Source organism: Anabrus simplex, chromosome 5 (genome assembly GCF_040414725.1).
Source record: "Anabrus simplex isolate iqAnaSimp1 chromosome 5, ASM4041472v1, whole genome shotgun sequence".
Lineage (NCBI taxonomy): Eukaryota > Metazoa > Arthropoda > Insecta > Orthoptera > Tettigoniidae > Anabrus > Anabrus simplex.
Genome location: NC_090269.1, coordinates 390,956,654 through 390,977,044, shown reverse-complemented (window position 1 = coordinate 390,977,044; position 20,391 = coordinate 390,956,654). Strand labels below are relative to the sequence as shown.

Genomic DNA, 20,391 nt, shown 5'->3' with positions numbered 1-20,391 from the left:
GGGGGTGTCAAAAAATTAAACCAGAAAGATTTTATTACAACAAAATACTGGCTACCTTTATTCAAATTCACTTACAGACCATCAATGTATTCTCCCTCAGAGACAATACATCGGTTCCAGGATCCACTCCACTGTTCAAAACACTCCCCGAAGTCCTTTCTTGATAGTCTGTTGAGTATACTCGAAATTGCATTGTTTACTTCTTGATCACTTTGAAAATGACGACCCCAAGGTTCCTTTTTCACTGCAGGAAATAGGTAGAAGTCACATGGTGCTAGGTTCGGTGAATAACGTGGATGTGGCATCACCTCAATTCGGTTATTGTGTCTTGATTGCCTGATGTGAAGCTGCGTTGTCCGGGTGCAGGATCCATCCCATTTGAGCAAAGTTTGGTCTTTTTCCGGCAATTTTTCTTTTCAGTGGCCCTTTTAACACCCCACAATAGTAATCAGCTTAAATATATATTTTAAAAAAAGTGCATTACTTTTCCTGCACTCGCCTGAACTTTGGACTTTTTGGGTCTTGGACTGGAAGGATGTTTCCATTGGGCACTAGGTTGTTTCGTCTCTGGGACATACTGTAATGATGAAACCAGGACTCATCACATGTGATAACCCTGTCGAAAAAAATATGGTTGTCGCCGAAGTCTCCATTTTCATTCTTGACGTGCCATCACAAGGTGAGCCTTCCGTTCATCATTCATCACATGTGGCACCCACTTCGCTGAAACTTTTCTACGCACTAGAACATTGGCTGATCCACAGGAGATGTTTATCATTCCAGCAATCTGTTCGATGGTTAATCGGTGGTCTTCACACAACATGACATCAGTTGTGTTCACAGTGTTGTTGGTTTTCTTCCGGGGCGTGGAGCATCCTCAAGATCAGTTTTATCCTCCCTAAAGCATTTGTGCCACTCAAAAGCTTGCATCCTTCCAATGGCTTCCTCTCTGTAAGCTTGCCACGACATTTCCACTGTTTGAGTTGGAGTTTTGTCCAGGAGAACACCAAATCCATTTGAAGCAAGCTGCTGCAAGATCCATGTTGGGTACAGCAAACACAACCACCCTCCACAGCTGCTCCCCTGCAACTGAGAAGCTTGAGGCGAGTGACGTGCTTCGCACTGTATCACTCAAGGTCAGACCTTTCCAGTACTACCACTTGCAAACTCCAGCGCGGGATTATTGAAACACACCAAAAAAAAAATTCCTGTTATTTTTTACACCCCTTCATGAACAGTATGTATATATAAGGAAACAAAGGTCCGATAATACTGATTTGATGAATTCTCCTTTTAATGGTTACAGGATCAGTTAATGCTTCACCTACTCTAATTCTCTGAGTTCTATTATCTAGAAATATAGCCACCTATTCAGTCACTCTTTTGTCTAGTCAAATCACACTCATTTTTGCCAGTAGTCTCCCATGATCTACCCTGCCTTGGATAGGTTGATTGCAATACAGTCCATTTGACCTCCCAAATCTAGGATATCTGCTATATCTTGGTGGAATCCTACAAGTTAAGCTTCAGTGGAATAAATTTTCTAAACCCGAACTGCTTTCTATCAAACCTGTTATCAATTTTGCAAACATGTCTAATATAATCAGAAAGACTGCAGACTGTGAAGACTGTAGTGTATATGGATTGATTTAAGTGCTCCAATGTGGGCGTAAACTATGTAAATAAATAAATAAATAAATAAATAAATAAATAAATAGAAAGAATGCTTTCCCAAAGCTTACATTACCACGTCAAACTGACTGGCCTGTAATTTTCAGCTTTATGTTTATCACCCTTTCCTTTATATTCAGGGGCTACTATAGCAACTCTCCATTAATTTGGTACAGTTCCTTCATGCAAACAGTAATCAAATAAGTATTTCAGACATAGTACTATATCACAACCCATTGTCTTTAGTATATTCCCATAAATCTTATCAATTGCTGCTGCTTTTCTATTCAACATTTGTATCTGCTTGTAAATGTGTGTTATTGTAGGTAAATTTCAATACTTCAATAGTATTAGTCACCTCTTCTATCTGGACATTTTCCCTGTAATCAACAATCTTTACATAATGCTGACTGAATACTTCTGCCTTCTCTAGATCCTCGTATACAAACTCCCCTTGTTCATTAATGATTCCTGGAATGTCCTTCTTGGAACCTGTTTCTGCCTTGAAGTACCTATGCATACCCTCCCATTTTCACTAAAATTTGTATGACTGCCAATTATGCTTGCCATCACGTTAACCTTAGCTGACTTCTTTGCTAGATTCAATTTCCTAGTAAGTTCCTTCAATTTCTCCTTACTTCCACAGCCATTTCTAACTACTGTATTTCTTTCCAATCTGCACCTCCTTCTTAGTCTCTCTATTTCTCTGCTATAATAAAGTGGGTCTTTACCATTCCTTACCACCTTTAAAGGTACACACATGTTTTTACATTTCTCAACAACTGCTTTAAATCTATCCCACAGACTGTTTACATTTTTATTTACTGTTTTCAAGTGATCATAATTACATTTTTTAAACTCCTTCATGCCTGTCTTATCAGCCATATATCCTGCCTAAGTCCTACTTTTATGATCTTCCTTTCTATAACATTTATTTTTAACTACGACAAAAACAGGTTCGTGAACACTAATATCATCTGTTACTAGCCCATCTGGTTTTACCATCACCTCGTACAGATTTCTCTCTAGTTGGTTCCATCACTTTCTGATTTAGCTGTCCTTCCCAGATTAAGCTATTTGTCATTTGTTGGTCATGCTTCTTGTCATTCACCACACCTTCCCAATTGACATTTGGTAAATTCAAATCACTTGCTACTATCACGTTCCTTTCTGTATCGTTTCCCATATCCCTTTCAGACTGTGTATGCACAATTGTGGGGAATTGTATTTTATTTATGTCTGAGATATTTGACGTTCTCTTGGTGTTAGTCCGGACTGCAGTGCTTGTGCGGGACATGGAGCATGTACTTCAGTTGTTTTTATTTAGCGCTTGACCACCAGAGTTCAGGAAGAAGAGTTTAAAAATACAGTTGATCGGCAAGATGGCGGGAAGCAGTAATGCCAAAAGTAAGTATTTATTTATTTATTGCATTCATATTAATCTACAAGCTTTACTGAATATCAAAATACAATCAATGAAGTGTGTAAACTGGTTAGAGTAGAACGCAGCCAGGAGGGTGGTTTCGTATCTTCGACTGCACAGAGACAGAAGTATGAGGTGCGGTGATGCCAATTTGGCTACTCATAACAGCACAAAAGTGTGAACATTTTTTCATCCAGTTGTATCTTGAATTCCAAAGCGAAGGCCTATATTTTTCATGGGCTTGAAAGTTTCCTGAAAGTCCAAATTAATTTTTAACATTAACTCTTTCACTGCGGAAGTAGACTTTTGTCGACTTACTTCCCTATAGGATTTACTGCGGTAATTGACTTTTGTGGACTTGGTACTTTCCTGCTATAGTTTCCGCGCACTTCTTTAATAAAGGCGCATTTAATAATACAAACATCTATAGTCATCTACTGACTATGTACTAAGCATTGTTTGAAAACGTTGCCACCAATACTGGACCTATGTTTATTTGTTATCTTTCACCCGCCCGCCAACATTCCTGTCAGCTGTCTGGCAGATAGCAGGCTTCACTAGGCAGCTATGAGCGCGCGGAACAACATTAGTAATGAATCTTCAATCTTTTAGTGGCCTATTCTGATTAAGCCTGTTCAGTAAATTTGGAACGAGGATGATCTTCATTTTGTATTGGACTAGCAGGATGACACTGAAACTGCACTAATGAATGGAAGAATATTGTATAATAAGCTTAAAAAAAAAGGGGCAATTTAGTGCTCCTGGCTTCAGAAATTCTGTCATGATGGGACTTCTACGAGAGTATCAGCACAGTCTGCCACGGAAACTAGGAAGACCTGATTACATACCCCAAGCGCGCCTGACGGAGAGGCACTTTCTTGCGGAGCAGCAGGACAAGAGTCACAAACCTAATTGTGTTGTTTGTTCCATATTACCAGCAAAATGTTCAAAGAAAGGAATGGGACTGTGCAAGAGAAAACAGACAGTATTTTTTTTGTAAAAATTGCCCAGGAGAGCCTGCAATGTGTCCAGTTCCATGTTCGGAGATGTATCACAATAATGTGTGTTTCAAGGTCAAATGTCGCTGCTAGTTTGCCGAAGTTGAGTTAAAAATGGTGCAATGGTGCTGAATGACACTAACCCTAAGAAAAAGTAAGTTTCAGTTCACTTGGAAAATACAAAAAAATTACGTTTTTCTGTAAGTGATCTGTTTAAAACTAGCGCAGCGAAAGAGTTACACCCCGAGAAAGTGTTGAGGGAAATTTTCAAGATATTGAGGAAGGTAAATGGGCGTTGAGAGAAATGAAAGGCAAAATGCAGATATGTATACAGATACAGTACATGCATTATTGAAGCAATTTTAAGCTCCCTAGACACTTAAAAACTTGGTACAAGAGAAACTGATACGTCCATGATCACTGGAAAAATCAAAATCTCCTCAACATCAGTGAACAGGCCAAGTTGGGGAGGTTCAAATTTGGGGATCAGAAGCAGATGAACCAAGCTGGCACACAATGATGCTTCTCCCCCCCTTACCAATTGGTACCCTCAATCCTCCAGAACCATCACTCATTTTTCAACAGGCACTATTGGTGTGATTCTGATTCACCCAATCCACCAATAAGGACCGCCAAAATCCTGGTTGACAAAGTCAGCCTGCAGCAGGATTGGATTCAAGAATGGACTTCCATGGCTCCAGCTGAGTATCAGAACTTCCCCTGTATTACAAGAATACCAAAAGGATTTGACCTACCTCGCAAAACCTGGACAACCCTCAATTGTATCAGGACAGGCCATGAAAGGTGCGCTGACTTCCTCTATAAATGGGGCAAACTTCCCTCCCCGGAAGCCAACAGTTCATCATATAGTGGAACAGTGTCCCCTGAGTGCTTATCAGGGTAACCCAAAAGACTTTCTTGACCCAAATCCTTCTTGTATAGACTATTTGCAGAGCTTGAAGGTGATACTGTAACCTACATAGTGTATTGTATATTTAATTTGTGACTGTGCGTTTTTATTTTTAATGTCATACGCTAAATAAATAAATCTGATTCACCCACATCTCGTCTAGATAGAATATTAAAGACTTCCTGGCTTCTTTTTTGCTATTGGCTTTATGTCGCACTGACACAGATAGGTCTTACGGCGACGATGGGACAGCAAAGGGCTAAGACTGGGAAGGAGGGGGCCGTGGCCTTAATTAAGGTACAGCCCCAGCATTCGCCTGGTGTGAAAATGGGAAACCACGAGAAAACCATCTTCAGGGCTGCCGACAGTGGGGTTCGAACCCACTATCTCCCGAATACTGGATACTGGCCGCACTTAAGCAACTGCAGCTATCGAGCTCGGTCTTCCTGGCTTCTCTTATTTTATGAATTGTTCTCAAGAAGGTTATTCTAACTACAACAATGTCAACCCTTACATCAGGGGTTTCGTCCCGTAATTTTATTTTTGCTAGTGGCTTTATGTCGCACTGACACAGATAGGTCTTATGGCGACAATAAGATAGGATAGGAAAGGCCTAGGAGTTTGAAGGAAGCAGCCGTGGCCTTAATTAACCTTTTCACTCCCAAGTTTTTTCAGCCTTATGCATGCCCCATACCAGATTTTTCTGGACGTTTCGACAGTGGTTGTAATAGGCCATAAATACTTTGTATTTACACACCTACCGAAAAGTCATGGAACGACAATATTAGCAATAGTTTTCTCCTAACACTTTTCCCAAAACTTGAAAAAACTTGGCGTGATAAATGTTGACAGCTTGTTTCACTGCAACTTATCTCCACTATATTCATAAAAAATCAGACTCATCGTCATTACCTAAAAGCTCTAAAATATAATCTTTCGTTATGCTTTCTTTACACTCCCGTGCACCGATCTCAGAAGACAGCTGTGAAAGAAAAACACAAGGCACATAATTATCGTCAAAAACGGTAAGGCGATTTATGAATCGTCTGTCATCTGAACAAAGCATGTCAACAGCGTTGGACTGAACTCGGAAGTGAACAAGAGCGCATTACTTTAAATCCGAGTTAATTCGTGTTTGGGACAGCGGGAGAAATGTTGACATCCGAGTTAACTCGGGCATGGGATGGAAAAGGTTAAGGTACAGCCCCAGCATTTGCCTGGTGTGAAAATGGGAAACCACAAAAAAACCATCTTCAGGGCTGCCGACAGTGGGATTCGAACCCACTATCTCCCGGATGCAAGCTCACAGCCGCGCGCCTCTAACCGCACGGCGTCCCGTCATTGCATTTCTTAAGGAAGAAACCAATTTTTTTCAGAATCCGTAGTATAGAAACTTTACTGCCTTTAAATCCCACTGCTGCCTTCATTTTCGCGACCAGTTGAAATGGCGTAGGATATTTGCCGTTTTTATGCATATCAAATAGTTGTACGCAGAACATTTTTATCGACATCATCTAGATCCGTCACTGGCTTCGTCCTCTTAAGGTTCTTCCCTGGGGACCTGAACACTGCATTATTTTTATTTCCGTAGCTTGTTATCCTCTGCACTGTTTGCAGGCCGATACCACACGCGAGTGCTGTCTTCTTTTGAGGCGTGGCAACATCACGTTCCTCACCTTCCCCACCGCTGAACGCCTCACCTGTCGATGCAATAGTTGTCCTTTTGTTCTTCCTGGATCCATCTTACACACGCAAATAATTCCCTAAGTTCGTTGATTGTGATATTTACTAATAAAACTCGAAATATTCACTTGTGACCCGCACAAACAGGCACCTCTTACTGAAATGATGCTATTGGCTCAGCGGAACACAGGTCATACTACAACGGGCGCGAATATTACTGCGCAACCCTCTTCAAACTGCCTTCCCGGCTGCGTTCTACTCTAGTGAATATAAATTGTGAAGATACAACATTATATGTAATACCATAAGGTTTTGAATGTTGATATGCACAATTGTGCGGGTTAGGTTTCCCTACAGGCAATGCCTGCGGGAGTGTTGGGTGTTGATACCAAAAGGACTGTAAAAGCAGAATCTATACTCTATGTACAGAATGTAATGTATAAGATTTTAATGGTTTTCAATCGTTCCACACTATAAAATATAACATTTGATTATGTGCATGTGTATATTAACATGAACCGAGGTGATTTTCCTTGGGTAAGGAGTGAATTAAGTCCTGATATGCACAATTGTGTGGGTACTGTTTTTCAGATGATAGTTTTTATTTTGTAAAATAAATCATAAACATACGTATTTAAGAGCATTTTTGTTAGTTTTTGATGTAAAAACAAAAATTCATTCCTCCAGTTCTCTTTCAGGTCTGACAGCACGGTGCTGCCGCCAAAAGGGCTTGTAAAAGAAAAACTCATACTCGGTGTAAGAAATGTAATGTACACTTGTGTTTGAACAAAGATTTCAATTGTTTTAAATCATTCCACACTGTAAAATAGAACATTTGATCAAGTATATGTGTATATTCACATGTACCGAGTTGAATTTTTTTTTGTAAGTACTGAATTAAGTCCTGACACGCACAATTGTGTGGGTGCTTTTTTTTAATGTTACTTTTTATTTTGCTTGTTGTTTAAAGGGGCCTAACATTGAAGGTCATCAGCCCACTTGTTATTTTGTAAAATAAACTGTAAATATAAGTATTTAAGGGCATTTCATTTTTTTGATGTACAAACAAAAATTCACACCTCCAGTTTTCCTTCAGGTCTGAAAGGGATATACCTGATTATCTTATCAAATAATTCTGAATCAGCATCTGCATCACCCTTTCTAGGTCAATATACTCCTAAAACATAGAGTTGCCAACTATCTTTAGAGATGAGGCTTACATCTAGAATTTCATGTTTGTCATCTTAAATTTTTTGTAGCTTACAAATTCTCCTTTCACCAGAATGAATACTTCCCCTCCTACCATTCCTATCCTGTCTCTATGATAAACACTCCAGTTTGCAAGAAATCAGCTTCATTTTCCGTATCAAATCCTATTTACAAAGACTTATAACAATAAAAATCTCCCACCTTTTTTATACTTATATTTTCATTTTAGCAAATCAATTAATTACACACAGTACATGTTTCATTTTTTGTGGAACATCTTCAGCTGTCTACATAGCTTAGGTGATTCACTAAGTGTTTATCTTTTTAAGTACATTATAATCAGGTACCTTGTTCTTCTTAAATGCTACGTAAATATAAATTGAATTAAAATGAATGAAAACAATCTAGTGGTTAAATGGGTTAGTGAAATGAGATGGAATGAATATACTTATAGTTAGCCTATTTTAAAAAACTATTCCTATTTCGCTTGTCTTCCAGTAAAAGGTTTTTGAAAAATGTATGACTTTCCTTTGACACTGTTCTGAATATTGTTAAGTGTTCACTTCATCCACTCCCTCCAAGGTGGCAGCTATTTGTTTTTGAACTTACATAACATATCTTAATTGGGTTAGTTACGGAGCCTTGAAGCTGATTGCCGTTTGCTAATGATAAAGGAGCTTCCCCATATTTTTGCTGTTGTCAAAATCCTTTCCTAATGTGACCTTGGAGGAGCTACGTTTGAAGCAGCCTTCCATCTTGTGTTCATATGAATAGAAATAGTTTTTAAAAATAGGCTAACTATAAGTATATTCATTCCATCTCATTTCACTAACCCATTTAAACACCACATTGTTTTAATTCATTTGAATTCAATTTATATTTACGTAGCATTTAAGAAGAACAAGGTACCTGATTATAATGTACTTAAGAAGATAAACACTTAGTGAATCACCTAAGCTATGTAAACAGCTGAAGATGTTCTAATAAAGAATGAAACATGTACTGTGTGTAATTAATTGGTTTGCTAAAATGCAAAAGTATCAAAATGGTGGAAGATTTTTATTTTTATAAGTCTTTGTAAACACGCCAGTTCCGTGAGAAAATTTCTGCACTCATTACATAATTTCTCAACCAAGACTCAACTCCTATTAAAAATCTGGTAAGTATATATCTATTAAATTACTTAATTCTATTCCTTTCTTTACAATACTTCTACAGTTCAACACTAACATTTGTATGCCATCCCTACTTGGCGCCCATATCCCTACACTCTTATCACCGCTCCCTAGTCCACCCCGTTTCCTGTTCTCACATTAAATATTGAGGCAGTAATGCCATAGTTAACCTCAGAAACAATGTGCAGAATGAGTACAAAATCAAAATTTTATAGTCACTGCAATAGCAACTGGAAACACATGGCATGGAGCTTTCTGGAAGTTTGAAGGTGTTTGATGCTGCCATCAAGTGTGGACTGAGCTAGTGGAACATGTAGCAGTGATGTGAAGCAGAGGTGAATAATAATCACTTCGCTATCTTCCTAGAAGGTCTTATGGAGAAGAAAAAGAAAGCAAAAAAGGAAAATGTTCATATCTGATTAATATCAAAATATAAGCTGAATGAACAGAATGACCCCTGCTTTGTGTTGGAGCTTCCAGGTTCTGTTAAACTAAGCACTTGTTCTTTACCCAACGTTATGTTTTGGTTCATTCATGTTGAACACGCTTCCTGACAAAAACTGATTGGACTCTTGTTCTGAAGAATCAGTGTCAAACTTTGTAGGTAGCTCAACCTGTACTACTGTCTTTTCTAATAAACATTTCTTGTCTTATTCTTTAATATACATTTGTTTAATACACACTTTGCCAATAAACTTGAGTAGTTATGTTACAGAAGAGATATGCAGCAATTAGGGCAATTGGTAATGAACGTGACAATTTAAAATTGTTCTAAAAGGTGTAGAAGTGCAGATAAACCTCTGCATATTAAGTACCCAAGAAAACTCTATGATAATGTTCTCCTTCCTCTTACAATGGGAGCCCAAACTATTGGGTCACCAATTTCATTCAAAGCTCGGGAGGTTTATCACCGTCAAAACTAAACAGACATGTTTGAGGATTTGTACCATTGGCCTGCATACAAGCTGGCAATTTGGATGTGAACATTTGCTGCACCACTGATCTAGTGGTAGCATCCCAGATTTCCATGTGAGCATTTTGGGTTTAAGGCACGCTACTGCCTCATTTGATTTTCTTCTTCTTTTTTTCCCTTTTATCTCATATCGCTTTTGTAGAGAGGACATATTGATCTAACAGAGTGTATCCGAGAGACAGACAATGGAGAACAGGACATCCATTGCCTAGATCACATATAGTGAGGCAAACTGTGAGGCCATTGTGGATGAATATCCAAGACAGAAGAACCTGAAAGATAATGGGGGGAGGCCTCTGTTCCAAAAAAGATTGATCAGGCTCTGATGATTATGATGATAGATGAATTACAGGAATATGCTACATAATGGTTATTAAAAGCCATTACATTCTTAGAACTACTAACTACCATTGCTTAACAATTAAATAAAATACGGCAAGCTCTTACCTAATAAAGGTCGAGTTTCCGCTAAAGTGGGAAGAATGTTCTCATTTGCCGACAATGACACAAAAAGAGCAAATGGAACCAGCCAGAGGCAAAGTGTGAAATATGCCATAACCTGCAAAGACAAGGCAGTCATGACATGACACTGAAAAATAAAACTGTATAATTATTATGATCATTAAAAGCTAGGTATTGTAAGGATCCAAACTGCTACAATGAGTAGGAATATATCAGGAGTATTTGGATATAAAATTTTAAGGTGGTCCTTGCATTTTGCAATAATCATTTAACTTTCCACTATCCATACATGATACATGATACAGACCCTGGTGCTTCCACCTTCAGTTCGAAATATGAAGCACTCTTATGGTGGAAGTTCTAGAAAATACTATTATAACTCTTGAGAAGGGGAAGAATTTTGACTTAGAATCACATAGGTGGGTACCATTTTCAAAATATTTGCACTCAGAAGGTATATGAAAAATGTCTGTTCAAAGGGTGCTATTTCCACTTCCAAAAAATAAATCAGGATTTCGCCCACATGCATTACAGGAGTTGAGTACTATCGATTGCCACGAACAATCCAGAGGACAAAGATGTAATTCCTTAAAAGTTGTACCAAACCTTATCATGGGTACGTTCCATGTGCCTTTTATTATATGTTTCTCGCGCTTTTCCCAACAACTTTCTTAAGATGGAAACAGCACCTTTGGAACAGGCCCTCCTCATAATATTTACCCAAACTCCAGTGATAAGTTACGGTTTTATTCATCAATATTACCAATCCAAAATTTTGCAATTAGACTAAAGCACAATTAATGAATTTAATACTAAATGCTGTATCCATATATGATTCTTCTTTTTCTAACCTTAATCTCATTTTTTAGGGTTCGGCACTTGGCATGGATTTGGCCCAGTTTTAGGGCTGGATATCCTTCCTGATGCCAACCCTACATGGAGGGATATATTCACCAGGCGTGTTTCCGAGGTGGTTGGTAGAGTGATGTGATGCGTTTACATGAAAAAATATGTACCGAGACAAACACAAATACCCATACCCCGTCCCCTGGAATTAACCATACACAGATAAAATCCATGGCCCAGCCAGGAATCAAACCCAGCACCCTCTGAACTGAAGGCCAAAACACTGACCATTCAGTCAAGGAGCCAGACAGCATCTATATATTTAGATGGTATATTGGACATTATTATATTTCTTACTGTTTGAAACACACAAATGACACTTCTGAGTATCGAACATGTTAACCCGGGAGAGGCCGAGCCAGGTTTGATTATGTGAAAGGGCGCACGTGGAACTTCTGCCCGCATGGATAGGAGCTAGCAATAAAGAATGCTGCGTCTGAGCCATATCTTATTTATTCAGCATAAGTTAAATAACACTCTTTTGTGCAATAGGTGTAAATTTAGCCATGCATTAAGATACAGTACATGGATTATTTGTACATGATCTAGACAAAGACAATTTCACCATATTTGCTGTTATAAACATTTCATATTCTATCATTATAGGCTACACTACATAAACTGGGTTGTTATTAGAATATATCAAGTCAGTTTCCTAAATCAGACAACTTTTCGATCTTAGTTCTGTCAGTCGTATTCAAAATTTATTGCTTCTTACTACATCTTCTACCTTTCCAGAAACCTTGTATTTCGAAACAGATTGATCCCAGCTTCATCTGTGCTCCATAAATCAGAAAGGTTGAGATACTTTGTCTTACGAACTCCAGCCAGATACAAAAGTCCAATCATGGCTTTAATTCCGGCAAGATCAGTGTCTCTTGCATCATGGTTCTTTTGAAATTTATCACGTTTCTTCTCAAGCAGTATATTGGTGTACGTTACTATGTCGTCCAAAATGTTATTCAGAAAAAATAATTCCCACTCCTGTAAAGCGGTACAAATAATTTTAGCCTCCCCTTCAGGGCCCAGTAAATGAATTACAATATTTCGTCTCATCGTAAGACTACGTTTTCTTAGCACAATGAATATTCCAAACAGTTTCGCCGTCTTTGCAAATGTAATGTGGTGGAATATTCTCTCCATATTCTGACTCCACTGATACTTCACTATCTGTCTCTTGAGCATTTTCTTCAAATTTATCTTCTTCTGAAGCCACAGTCAGTTCAGTATTTTCATCAAGTTCATCTTCACTTCCATCAAAACGAAGCCGACAAGCCGAAATCTGCGCCCATAAAAGCGAGTCATTCCGATCAAAATCTTTTTCCACACTCATAAGTACTTTATTAATCCTTTCCTCCTTGGTGATATCCACCATGCTAGTAAATGAAAAAGCACAAGTAAATAATATACACTGAATCTAACACACTCACATGGAAACACAAAAATGGACTGTGTCAGCAAGAATTGCACACACAGAATACTTCTGTATCTCCTAGTACAACTACTTTTTTTATATTTAAGAATTTAAGTCCAAATTGAACCGATAATAATAGATAAGTAAAATTAAAAATCAACCTTTTCAATACTAATATTAAACTAATCAAGTTATAATATTTACTAGGAGCTAGTTTCGATGCTGGTGAGTGTCATCTTCAGCCAAATATGAGAACAGGCAATCCTAAATAAACATATCATCATTACATCAATGCACATAAAAACACTCTTAATATGGGACTTATGACGCCCCTAAAAGATTCTGGAGAAAACTTCAAATAATCACAATTTCAAAATCTTGAAGTCACGATTTGAACGACACTTAACACAACATAATTCTTTTCACTCAAGTGAGAACTTTGAAAGTATTGAGTTTGACTTACAAGCAAACATCGGCAATGGGTAAATCGCCGATCGCGATGAAACTTGGAAAACACATTGAGGCACACGTTAAAATGATGTCGGCATCAATTTTGTGTGCCAACATTCATTAGGGCGTTAACTACGGGACCTAAAAGTTGCGACATTTCAAATTCCGCGCGATCAGCGATGAATACCTGGCCAATGCTAAGCTGGCACACTGCATATCTGGAGACACGCCTCTGCACCTCCTCCCCTCCCCGCTCCAATTGGTTCGCCGCTGCATGTTCCCCTTCACCCCGTGCTTGCCGGCCGTTTAGCTGTCGAAGAGAACCGGTGCTACACTTTGCGTACTCTATCAGCCTTCCTCATATCTCTCCTTTGTAATTTCCAAGTTGTATTAGTCAGTTTACATTCTCTGAAATGTTTATGAAAACGCTTGCACTGGGCAAGTTGGCCTTGCGGTTAGAAGCGCGCGGCTGTGAGCTTGCATCCGGGAGATAGTGGGTTCGAATCCCACTGTCGGCAGCCCTGAAGATGGTTTTCCGTGGTTTTCCATTTTCACACCAGGCAAATGCTGGGGTTGTACCTTAATTAAGGCCACGGCCACTTCCTTCCAACTCCTAGGCCTTTCCTATCCCATCATCGCCATAAGACCTATCTGTGTCCGTGTGACGTAAAGCAATTAGCAAAAAAAAGTACGGTGCCTGTTGTTAATTGTGATTTGTTTCGGTTTTCTTTTCACTATTTTTTAATGTTTCGAATAGACCAAAGATTGTTTTTGCTTACTATCAGTTATTGACGGGGAGTTTGCCCGATGTAATTGTTACAGAGTCATTTATTGTGTTGCCTTGTAATTGTTTTTTGTTGTACCAGTTTTTACAATACCCATTTAACTTTTTGCGTATGTAACTGCCATTATACCCAGAAGACTGTAGTATGATACTATAATATCGGTACTTGTTGAATACATAGACCTTCGTCAGCTATAACGCAAAAGTACCGGTACAGTAAGACTACAGGTCTGCCTGTGATTACTGTATATCTATTGCATATAAATGCACATCGTTTTTATGTTTCAAGGCTTTTCTTACTACGTCAAACTTTACTACATTCCATGTCATACTCATATCAAAGTTGCCTATGCATTAAATTAATTTATATTCGACAAAAATTGCTGCAATTGAAATGTGTTGAGCCTGTCACTGCAAAACATACATAAATCGTTCAGTACAAGCACAAATAAAAACATTCTACCTATAGGCCTATTCCTTATACCAGAGTACACAATACAGGAAAGTACCAGAAGTTTCAAACTCGGAGTTTATAATTGTTGTTGTTGTCGTCCGCGATGTCGTTTCGTTATGACACAACTGGTAGCGTACGCAAAATGGGTGGGGGAAGGGGTCATAAAAAGAAGATCTGGACCTATAACCAGGTTTTCATATCCCGAGGTACCGAATCTCATTACATTCATCGAGATCCTCTACCCGGGCACGTAATTTCTTTACATAAAAAGGTATTTAACGTTTAAAGGTGGGAGATTTATTTAGTGGTGGGTGATTTAATTTAATTAATTCCGTATGTATGTCCACTCTAAAGGACACTATCGACAGCTTTAAGGCATTTTAGAAGTAAATAATAATTTAAGCTTAGGTAGGACGTGGTACCCCATCCCACGTTTCCGTGGTACTTGACTCGGAGTTGTACCCACGAATGTGACAACTCACCGGATTTTTTTTTTTTTTGCTAGGGGCTTTACGTCGCACCGACACAGATAGGTATTATGGCGACGATGGGATAGGAAAGGCCTAGGAATTGGAAGGAAGCGGCCGTGGCCTTAATTAAGGTACAGCCCCAGCATTTGCCTGGTGTGAAAATGGGAAACCACGGAAAACCATTTTCAGGGCTGCCGATAGTGGGATTCGAACCTACTCACCGGAATTAGCAGGAATGAAAATTTAACATTTGAATAAAATATGGGTATATTAGTGTAGGTTATTTATTATCATTATGTGTGAAACGGAACGTAATTTAAAGGATTTCAATAATTACAGTACGAAAAGAAGCAGTCGGTTCCCTTGAATAGCTAAGCAGCCAGCAAGCGCGGGGAGAAGGGGAACGTGCGGAGGCGAACCAATTGGAGCGGGGAGGGGAGGAGGTGCAGAGGCGTGTCTCCAGATACGCAGTGTGCCAGCTTAGCATTGGCCAGCAGGTATTCATCGCTGATCGCGCGGAGTTTGAAAAGTCGCAACTTTTAGGCTCCATGGTTAACGCCCTAATGAATGTTGGCACCCAAAATTGATGCCGACATCATTTTTACGTGTACCTCAATGTGTTTTCCAAGTTTCATCGTGATCGGCGATTTACCCATTGCCGATGTTCCCTTGTTAGAACCGTAAGATTCTCAAATAAATAAAATGACTTGTCATAAATGAAATGTTATACAAAGGTCGAACTACATATAAAGTTTCTCTGTAAATATGACAGTCTCAATTAGAACGTCACTTTATATAACATATTATATAACATTATATATATTATATATTGTGACTGTATCTGTCATATACATATTTATTTGATAATTATTTTGGTGAAAACTTTTGTCAAGCTCCTTTGTCCATATTACAGAAAGTTGCACTAGGTTGCATCAGTTTGCACAACACCTCCAAGTTGGTGGTGTAAACACGAATCCGTCATAGCTGGAAGCAGTAGTGGCGATTGGGAATTAGAAGTGGGAGGGGGGATGGCAAAAAAGTATACAAACAGAAAGTAGCCGGGTTGTGGGATAAAGCGGGTGGGGAGGGGGTTATACACAACAAAACTGAACAAAAAAAGCTACAAAATGGTGAGTTTTTGATGCTCTTTGAGCGAATTTCGACAGAGTTTACCAACTTAAGCGTGGCAATAATAGATTTTTTGAGATTTTGATTAAATACTATACAATAAAACATTCACCAATGAAACTATATTACACAAGTATTACAATTAAACAGAAGTAAGGCGTGATTATAAAATTTAAAAAATCATTTAGTATTTGACTACACTCTAAGAAACTAACAAACAATATTAAAGAGACTGCCAGACTGACGAATGCGTGCGGCAGGCAGGTAAATCATACCTCAGTGTCTACGACCTTGGAAAAAAATATAACCCTGTTACCCTTCCTCATAGCATTTCCGAAGTCTCCACTACTTGCTGTGGCGCTATATAAATCGGTTAGCCGCTACTAATGACATTTTGTGCGTATTTTCGATAATAATATTGTTAATAATTAAAAATTTGCACAAATTCTTTTTAAATAATTTTTATAATTTCTAGTTTCAGCCGACTAAAATAGAATAAAAATGTTATGTTTTCTCTACAAAGTGGGAGGGGGGCAATTGCCCCCCCTCGCCCCCCTTAGTCGCCGCTACTGGCTGACAGAATCCCCAGAAAGAGAGCGAGCTATGAAAAATGACAAGGAAAGAAAATCTATACTAATAACTCCGCCCACTAAAAATGGCTGAAACACGGCAATGCCAACGTGCAAGCTTGATTTGTACGGTAAGATTTCGAGATATGCATAACAATTAGTAAGGGAAACCTCGGCATGTCGTATGTTTTCATAATAGACCTCTGCCAAAATTCGAGTTGTTTATAAAATTTTAACGTGTGGAAAATTACGCCACCATTGGATTATATAAGCACCAGTAGCGTACCCACGCCAACTAAGTATGCAGACTCCGGATGGGGATCCCCGTAAAGGCATAATTTTGATAATAAATTTTAAATAAACCGCCAATCGATGCGTTTTCGCACATAACTAGATTACTTAAAAGTCTGAGTCACACATTTGAGCGCATTGCCAATGTCACATAACCCGTAAAACCACTGATTTGCAAAAATGTGGTGGGGACTGACCGCCGTTTATTGTTCACGTAGGATTAAAATTATATAAGGGGCAGCCATGTTGAGACAAGATCGACTTGACGCGAAAGATTGAAGGCGGACACACTGTCCGCAGGTGTTCTGGCCTTACCTGTATTCGGGAGTGATAATATACATTTTGCAAATACGCGGTGTGGAAAACCTTGTCCAAGTGATAGTAATGAAAGTATTTAAATAACGTGACCATGAGAACTGTGTTACAGTTTTGAAAAATTGTGTTTGTGTATGATGCAACTTATTTCAACGTCCTTAGACTTGTTACAGTGAAGAAGAGGACCCTGGGATTATGAACGTGCTCAGCAGGAATAGAAGAGGATTCGAACCTGTGAGAGCCTAAAAGACGAAAAGGGCCTTTCCTGGACCCGAACCATGGATTTCTTGACATGACGATAAGTATAGAAAATCTAAATATTATCCAAATAAATGCACCGTTATGTAATATGTAGATCACATAACTTAGGTTAGTAATGTAAATTGCATGTATTCTTGAATTAGAGACTTGTGAGTGGTCGTCGTATTGTTTAAAATATATTCATCTAGATGGGAATGGAAATTCTATTATATGGGCTAAAATTTCGGACCTATAGAACATAAATTGAATGTAATGCATGTGCGTGATTTAACGATGAAATATCAGTAAGGTTGAGAGTGCTGTAGATTAGGAGGGCAAAATATAGATTTGTATTATTGATGATTTCAAACCGTGATATACATATTTTTATTTCATGGAATATTCAACCTATTTTTGGTAATGCATGGAGACAGTGTCTTCAAAATGCCGCTATTGGCATAATAATCATGGGGATAGGAAGGCACTCTTGTTTTAATGTAATTTTGCATGAAGAGAATATGTAGATGGCTGTATTAATTATTTGTGCAAGTTGCGACAAGCCTGTCATGAACGAACGCCCTCCTATTTTTAGATAAAGTTTTTCCTTTTATGTCAAGAATTTGCTTTTCTTTCATATTAGAATAATATTATGGATACGTTTAAATCCATATTTGATTTTTGTCTGAGTTCAAACTGTAGGAAAACATAGGCTGAAATCTTCCATGTAGTCAGATGGATGTGAACCTGGATATTCTAAGTCCATGGATGTGAAATTGAAAAGATGAATAGTGGCTTGATATTGAATTAAAGAATTGTAAGCGGGCAGAGAATTAATAAGCCAGTGGAGCTATGGAATATGATAAGAGGATATCAGCTGAAATTATATTATTTACCATGATGTATTTTCAGGGAGACGGTTCGTCTCGCCTTGAGTTTGTAGACAAGAAGTGATCTGCGGCCACCCATTATTAGGTGTGGTTCTGCATTGTATGGTTTATGATTTTAGAAAAAGGTGGACTAGCATTCCCTTGTGAGTAGGGTCACTGTCAATGTTATTGTTCAAGCCTGTCCACTAAGACTGAATGCTTGGAGTTTCACATAAACCCGATTACATTTAAAGGATTTCTTTTTAACTTGTTCATGTTTATTTCTATTAAGAAATTAAATAGGCTAACTGGAACGCCAGTACTGTATGATATGTTGACCATATGAATAACTGAGATAGGGAGTTTTTAGAGACCCGTTTGTCGGTGGCATCCTGGAGACCATCGGTTCGAACTCCAAGGCAGACCATGGATTTTTTCGTCACACAAAAAAATTTTTTTTGTGTTGTACAGCCAGTTGCATGCGTAAATTTCTTATACTTTGTTTTTAAAATATGTGTACATAATATTTTTGAATATGCTCCTTGTGTTGCGTTTAATGCTTTTTTTCTTGTATGAATTCCAAACCGGGTTCTGTCTCGTTATGTCACCGGATTCATTGTGATGTGGGTTCGATTTCTGGACCCGACATTTGTCTAATTATATTTTGATGGTTGTAATTTTGCACACTAGTGTTAGCTTATTCTTTTGTTTATTTAATTAGTAGAATAATTAGTTAGGCGACCACTCCAAGTTGTCTCCAATTTTCGCATAGATAATGTGTTTTTCTAATAGTGAAGACAGCTTGTAATGAGAACCGCCGTGTTTACAAGGATATTTCTGTTCTTAAAAAGGATTTTGTACCAATAATGATATTGGTACTTATTGTCATGTCAAAAAGGGGAATGGAACGATTAACTACAGTATTTCAACTGATAAAATGGTCAAATATGAATTATAAAAAAATTCTTAATGAAAGGTGTGACATCTCTGAATTCATATTTAGTCCATCAGACATTGTATATATTTTGTTTTTATTATTGTAGAATTATTCAGGGTTGATTTCAATTAATCGTGATTTTATCAAGGAATAATAAATAGGTTTTTAAAGTTTTCTTTGCTTGTCATTTTGCCGGGAAAAAAGATTGCATCCTAAATTTCCCTCCATTCATTTATGCCTTTAAGTTAGTTTAGTGTTATATTTAGATCTTATGCCGCGAACGCACCATGGCCCTGGGAGGCTGTTGGTTTGATTCTTAGGAATGGAGGAGTGCAGCTGATCCTTGCACAGTCGAAAAAGCTTTTGTTCACCCATCACTTTGAAGTTTATTTTTCTTCGCTTTCTAGATGAGGTGGCATTTGACTCTAGACTTAAAAGGTCCTATACCATCGAACGCCTTGGCGTATGGTGCTATATGGTGGTAGCCCGAAATTATGGGGACAATGATGCTGTCGTATGGTTCTATGGGGCAATGGCGTGGGTGATATGGTTGCAATATATAACATTATAATTTTAATGTTTATAAAGGAACTTTATACATGTTTCATCCTTTGTACTTCTGATCAATTGTGACAAGACCTTTTATTTAAATTGTGAACCTCCCTACTCTAAGTAGAATTCAGGACTTCCAAGATTTCATCTTGAGTTAAATATTTATGTTATGTTGTGTAAAGTATCGTTCTATTCGTGACTTCAGGATTTTGAAATAGTGATTTGAAGTTTTCTCCAGATACTTTTAGGGGCATCAGAAGTCCCATATTAAGAGTGTTTATATGTGCATTGATATAATGATGATATTTTTATTTACGATTGCCTGTTCTCATATTTGGCTGAAGATGATGCTCACCAGCATTGACATTAGATCCAAGTAAATGTTATAACTTGTTTAGTTTAATATTAGTATTGAAAAGGTGGATTTCAAATTTTACTTATCTACTTTTTTTAGCACAATGAATATTCCAAACAGTTTTGCCATCTTTGCCAATGTATTGTGGAATATTCT

The 20,391-nt window shown here is 38.1% G+C and overlaps 1 protein-coding gene across 1 annotated transcript in view; it reads right to left on the bottom strand.

Annotated features, from left to right (window-relative positions):
- Positions 1-20,391, bottom strand: part of LOC136874970 (protein TEX261) — a 42,797-nt gene that overhangs the window by 1,612 nt on the left and 20,794 nt on the right. Inside the window, exon 4 of the mRNA XM_067148682.2 lies at positions 10,490-10,601. Coding sequence (XP_067004783.1) covers positions 10,490-10,601 — 112 coding nt within the window. The remainder of the gene's footprint in view (positions 1-10,489; positions 10,602-20,391) is intronic.